General features: G+C 42.5%; 1 protein-coding gene across 1 annotated transcript; it reads left to right on the top strand.

Moving 5' to 3' along the window:
* The first annotated feature begins 379 nt into the window (after positions 1 to 379).
* On the top strand, positions 380 to 5,811 carry LOC137363364 (probable G-protein coupled receptor 139). Its single transcript, XM_068027216.1, has 4 exons — positions 380 to 461; positions 712 to 764; positions 3,476 to 3,617; positions 4,946 to 5,811. The coding sequence occupies exons 1-4, from the start codon at positions 380 to 382 to the stop codon at positions 5,809 to 5,811; spliced, it is 1,143 nt and encodes a 380-aa protein (XP_067883317.1).
* Positions 5,812 to 6,093: the final 282 nt, after the last annotated feature.

Raw genomic sequence — 6,093 nt, 5'->3', positions numbered from 1 at the left:
CAAAAGCCTTTTGAAAGTCCCTAAAGTTTCTGACTCAACAACTTCCCCGGGCAAGGCATTCCATGCCTCGACCACTCTCTGGGTAAAGAACCTTCCCCTGACATCCCCCTTATATCTCCCACCCTTCACCTTAAATTTATGACCCCTTGTAACGCTTTGCTCCACCCGGGGAAAAAGTTTCTGACTGTCTACCCTATCTATTCCCCTGCATAATGGAGCCTTGGGGAGAATAGATGATTAATTTTGTTTGTTTCACTGAATGTAACTAATGTGGTGCACCTCACGCTAAGTATCCCAGTGGCCATTTCCCACTGGTATAAGTAGGGTCTCCTTTGACTGAATTGACAATTTTCAGTCAGAGTCTCACAGACAGCGTGCGATGACATGGAACATGGATTATCCATTCATATTTGAATTTGAACACATTTACTATCCTGTTCTTGCAGCCGTTGGTATAACGGGTAAGGCAATAAAACTGGTCAAAGTATAAAGCAGTGTAACTGCTTCTGTTCCTGTTCCTTGTCCTATACTGTAATATATCAGTATTAATAAATTTGGACGTAAGAAAGAGATGAAGAGTGTGTCAGAAAGACAGATGGAAAGAATACAGAGAATATGCAAACTATGTAATATGTTTTGACGTCTGTGATATAATCACGCCTATTCCATTGTATCAATATATTTAGTATTGTTAGTTGTGTTCTTAATAAGATTTCTTAATTAAAATTACCAACTTTTTTGAAACTTCAACTGCAGAAATAATGGTGAGTGATGTCCCAGTACTCTATGCGGGAAAATTCCATATCTCCAGTCGACCCTGGCAACAGATGTCATCAGTCACCCCGTCAGACATTGCACCTTCGTTTCCGTTGAGGTTTCAAATTTTTTTGCATTGTCGGAAATATCAAGGAGAAGCAAATCATTTTCACCTGAAAGTTAACCAGTTTAGTCCAGACCGTTGTCTATGAGATCTTCACAAGAATCAGGATTCCAGAGAAAGATAGCTCTGTACTGCTGGTACTGAAAGGGCCATGACCATTCAATGATAGAAAAAAACAGAATTTTCCATTGCTGAAATAGACTGCATGCACAATATCAACGATTAAATAAGTCCAGAAAAAATGGCAATAATTGCCATGTCTAGCAGCTTCTGTAGCGAGTGAAACAGAGGTAACATTTCAGGTTGTTAACCTTTTATCAGCAGATTTCACTCGACCTGAGATCTGACAGAAGTTGTCAGTGCCAGTGATTGCCTCGTAAGCTCTCGGCTGGTGAGGGTGTTGTTCAAAATTCACCTGTTTTAGTCATTAGGTAGAGCTATATGCAGTTATTTTCCGTCTTGCAATCGGTAACTTGGCTGTTTAAACTTGATAGGATGGCAGAGAAATGAGACAGTTATCTAAGATAAGTAATAGTCTTTTAAAACTATGTTTGGACGCAAACTGGCGTCTCCATTGATTGCTAAATGCAGGAGAAATACCACAGGGGAAGGCTAGGCAATTGATTATTTGGTCATACTGAAACAGATGTATTTTTGTTAAATGTAAATACTGCATGTGAAAATTGCAATTTAAATGAAGCAGGCCGAAAATTATATCAATGGAATTCATAAATTATGGAGAATGTCGGTTCACTACTCGCCAATCCAAGATTTCCCCAGTGCTTGGGAATTAAATGGTAGAGATAATCCCCGTCGGAATAGTTGGGATCTCAGCTTACAACAGAGCTGGTGAAAAGGGCAGCAGCAATTGAAGCTGGGAGAGAGAGGGGGATAGAGAGAGAAAGAGAGAGAGAGAGAGAGACCAAAACGGATTATGGGAAATGGATTTAGGTGGTGGTGGAAATGGATAGAGAGATGTAAACGAACTGGAATTGTGTAAGAATGACACTTGATTGAACCTTTCCCGTTGTCTGGTTTTCCCATTATTTTATTCCCTAACTCCACTCAAGACTTATCTCTCTCCAACCCACCAGACACGCCAGAAATTCCCTGGATCGCTGAGGGATATATTTAGTCCTGATTCTCCCTCCACTGTCTGTCTCTCCATTGCAGAGTTGCCTGAAAGAACAGGGAGGGTTATCAGTATTGGTTGACCGAGAAAGATGAGATTGTAAAGGTGGGTAAATTACGAGCAAAGAGGCTATGAGAGTACGGTTGGTAAGTGTGATTTCGTTGCTTCGTTTCCCGTTTTGACACACCCTTTTAATTCATTATTAATCGTCTTGCAGGCTCTTGCCTTCATTCCACATTTCATTTTACATCTTGTTTATCTTTGCTCCACATCAATGTCCAGTCAGCAATGACAGCTTGTGTTAATATAGCGACTTTAAAGGAATAAAAGTTCAAAGGAGCATTATAGAGAAAAAAATGTGACTCCGAGCCAGGTAAAAAAAATAAAGAACAAAGAAAATTACAGCACTGGCCCTCCAAACCTGCGCCGATCCAGATCCCCTATCTAAACCTGTCGCCTATTTTCTAAGGGTCTGTATCTCTTTGCTTCCTGCCCATTCATGTATCTGTCCAGATACATCTTAAAAGACGCTATCGTGTTCGCATATACCACCTCCACTGGCAACGCGTTCCAGGCACCCACCACCCTCTGCATAAAGAACTTTCCACGCATATCCCCCCTAAACTTTTCCCGTCTCACTTTGAACTCGTGACCCCTGGTATTTGAATCCCCCACTCTGGGAAAAAGCTTCTTGCTATCCACCCTGTCTATACCTCTCATGATTTTGTACACCTCAATCAGGACCCCCCTCAACCTCCGCCTTTCTAATGAAAATAATCCTTATCTACTCAACCTCTCTTCATAGCTCGCGCCCTCCATACCAGGCAACATCCTGGTGAACGTCCTCTGCACCCTCTCCATAGCATCCACATCCTTTTGGTAACGTGGCGACCAGAACTGCATGCAGTATTCCAAATGTGGCCGAACCAAAGACCTATACAACTGTAACATGACCTGCCAACTCTTGTACTCAATACCCCGTCCGATGAAGGAAAGCATGCCGTATGCCTTCTTGACCACTCTATTTTCCTGCGTTGCCACCTTCAGGGAACAATTGACCGGAACACCCAAATCTCTCTGTACATCAATTTTCCCCAGGACGTTTCCATTTACTGTATAGTTCACTCTTGAATTGGATCTTCCAAAATGCATCATCTCGCATTTAACCCGATTGAACTCCATCTGCCGTTTCTCTGCCCAACTCGCCAATCTATCTATATTCTGCTGTATTCTCTGACAGTCCCCTTCACTATCTGCTACTCCACCAATCTTAGTGTCGTCTGCAAACTTGCTAATCAGACCACCTATACTTTTCTCCAAATCATTTATGTATATCACAAACAACAGTGGTCCCATCACGGATCCCTGTGGAACACCACTGGTCACACGTCTCCATATTGAGAAACTCCCTTCCACTGCTACTCTCTGTCTCCTGTTTCCCAGCCAGCTCTTTATCCGTCTAGCTAGTACACCCTGGAACCAAGCGACTTCACTTTCTCCATCAGCTTACCATTGGGAACCCGATCAAACGCCTTACTGAAGTCCATGTATATGACATCTACAGCCCTTACCTCTTCAATCAACTTTGTCACTTCCTCAAACAAGGTAAGGAAAGAATGGCATGCTTTAAGAAATATCATAAAGGAGCAAAGCGAATTAGAGATGTGAATAGATTTCTAAGGGAATTTCAGAGCTCAGAACCCAGGCAGTGAATGCACGGTTGCCAATTGTGGAGCAATTAATATGAAGGATGAACAAGCAGCCAGGATTAGAGGAGACTAGAAATCTTCAAAAATTTTGGAGCTGGTGGAGGCTACAGATTTAGGGAGGGGCGAGGCAATCGACGGAATTTAAGACAAGGCAGAGAATTTTACAAGAGAGGCGTTGTTTGGCAGGCAGCCAATATAGGTCAGTGAGCATAAGGGTGATAGGGAAGCGGAACTTAGTGCAAGTAATGCCATCAGCAGCAGCGTTTTGAACGACTGCAAGTTTACAGAAGAAAGAATGTGGGAAGCCAGTCAGGAGTGTATCGAAATATTCAAGTCTGGAGGTAACAATAGAATGGATGAGGATTTCAGCAGTAGATGAGTTGAGGCAGGGGCCGAGTTGGACTGTGTACAGAGGTTGAAATAGGTAGCTTTAGTGATGGCGCAGATATGTGGTTGGCTCCTCATCAGGTATAACATTGACGTTGTGAACAGTCTTGTTCAATGTCAGACAATTGTCAGGGAGTAGCTTGGAATTAATGGCTAGGGAACAGAGATGTGACGGGGCAGAAGGCAATGGTTTCAATCTTCCTAATATTTAACGGAAGGAAATGTTTCTCATCATGGATTTCAGACTAGCAGTGTGATAATTTAGAAGCGTGGAGGAGTTGACAGACGTAGTGATGGAAAACCTGGTGTTGTCAACAGAAATGTGGAAAATGATGCAGCATTTTCGAATGATGATTAAGCTGAGGTGTAGCATGTCAATGAGAAATGGGAGCGGGTAAAGGATAGATCATTGAGGGACACCAGAGGAAACGGTGCTGGAGCAGGAAGAGTAAACTTTGTAGGTAATTATTTGGCGACAATTGGAAGGGTAAGAATGAGACCCGGTGAGAGCAGTCCCATCCATCGGGATTTTCATATTAAACGTGTCTTGTTCTATTCCTCCTTCATGTATTTTTTTTTCTGAAGCAACTCACGTTATAGGTGCTTTATCAGAATCTTCTACATTCTTACATTTACCCTCAATCTTTTATTTCACTCAGTTTCCGTACAATTCAGTTCATTTTAATTTGCCTCATTGCAACCCCAGATCAGTTTTGTGTGCAGAACTAATAACAGTTAACAAACGGAACATCAAACCTGAAATTGGTGCCGAGGGCCGGGGACCTGCGACTGATCTTGGGATGGTCTAATGATAATTCCCTTTTCTCTCTCTTGCAGTGAACCTGCTCGCGATTGTGATCGTGTCCCATGGAAAGTGTGGTCCCTCCAAATGTGTCACTCATTACTTGGTAGCCATGGCAGTTGCGGATCTAATGGCGGTGATCATTGAAGTAATATTGAAGCGAAAAAACAATATTTACTTGCCAATAAATTTCTTGTTCATCACTCCCATATGCGCCATGAAACTTGTCACGAAAATTGCAGCACTGGACTGCTCCATCTGGTTCACGGTTGCTTTCACCTTTGATCGCTTTGTCGCCATTTGTTGTCCGAATCTCAAACGAAAGCATTGTACCCAAAGAACGGCGAACGTGGTTTTCGGGACCGTTTGTGTGCTCGGCTGCCTGAGAAGCATCCCCTTTTATTTCATGTATGAACCCCAACTTATAATGAACAACATTCCATACTTCTGCATTGAAACATTTGCCTATTACACTTCGCCCTTATGGGCGGCGTACGAGTGGTTTGACAGTATTTTAACACCTTTAGTGCCGATCTTTTTGATCATTTTGTTAAATGCTCTCGCTTTGAAACATATTATACAGTCCAATACAGTCCGCAGGGCGCTCCTCAGCAGGATCAATAACCAAAATGATCCAGAGAGCGAGAACCGGAAGAGATCAATGATCTTGCTCTTTACTATATCTGGTAATTTCATTCTTCTCTGGATGACATATGCTTTGCATTCCCTAAGGTGGCGGGTGAAAAACTACAATTATACAGACAGATACTTCAGTAACCCAATATACATCAATCAGCAAACGGGATACATGCTTCAGCTTCTCAGTTCTTGCACTAACACGTGTATCTATGGGCTGACGCAAAGAAAATTCAGAGAAGAGCTGAAGAATGGAATGAAATAGTTGATCACACTGAATGGGAGATTATTCAAATAGCAAGCAATTGACAAAAAGTTGCATCAAGCTGTGTAGATTGCAATCCATACCCTTCCTCTGTCCCATCACACCAGGCTGGCACGTGATGGCAGGAAACAGGTTGACTCTCTTCAGAGCGAGAACTGGCCAATAAACCACCTACTCAGCCCAATGCAGCTGCATTGGGTATGTCGCCTGCAGGGCTTATACAATAGAAAGAATACACACGAGTATCTGAATTACAACAGAATCAATATTGCTAACTCTGAA

The sequence above is a fragment of the Heterodontus francisci genome, unplaced genomic scaffold (genome assembly GCF_036365525.1).
Source record: "Heterodontus francisci isolate sHetFra1 unplaced genomic scaffold, sHetFra1.hap1 HAP1_SCAFFOLD_128, whole genome shotgun sequence".
NCBI lineage: Eukaryota > Metazoa > Chordata > Chondrichthyes > Heterodontiformes > Heterodontidae > Heterodontus > Heterodontus francisci.
Note: the sequence above shows the minus strand (reverse complement) of the source record. Positions and strands in the feature narration are given on the sequence as shown.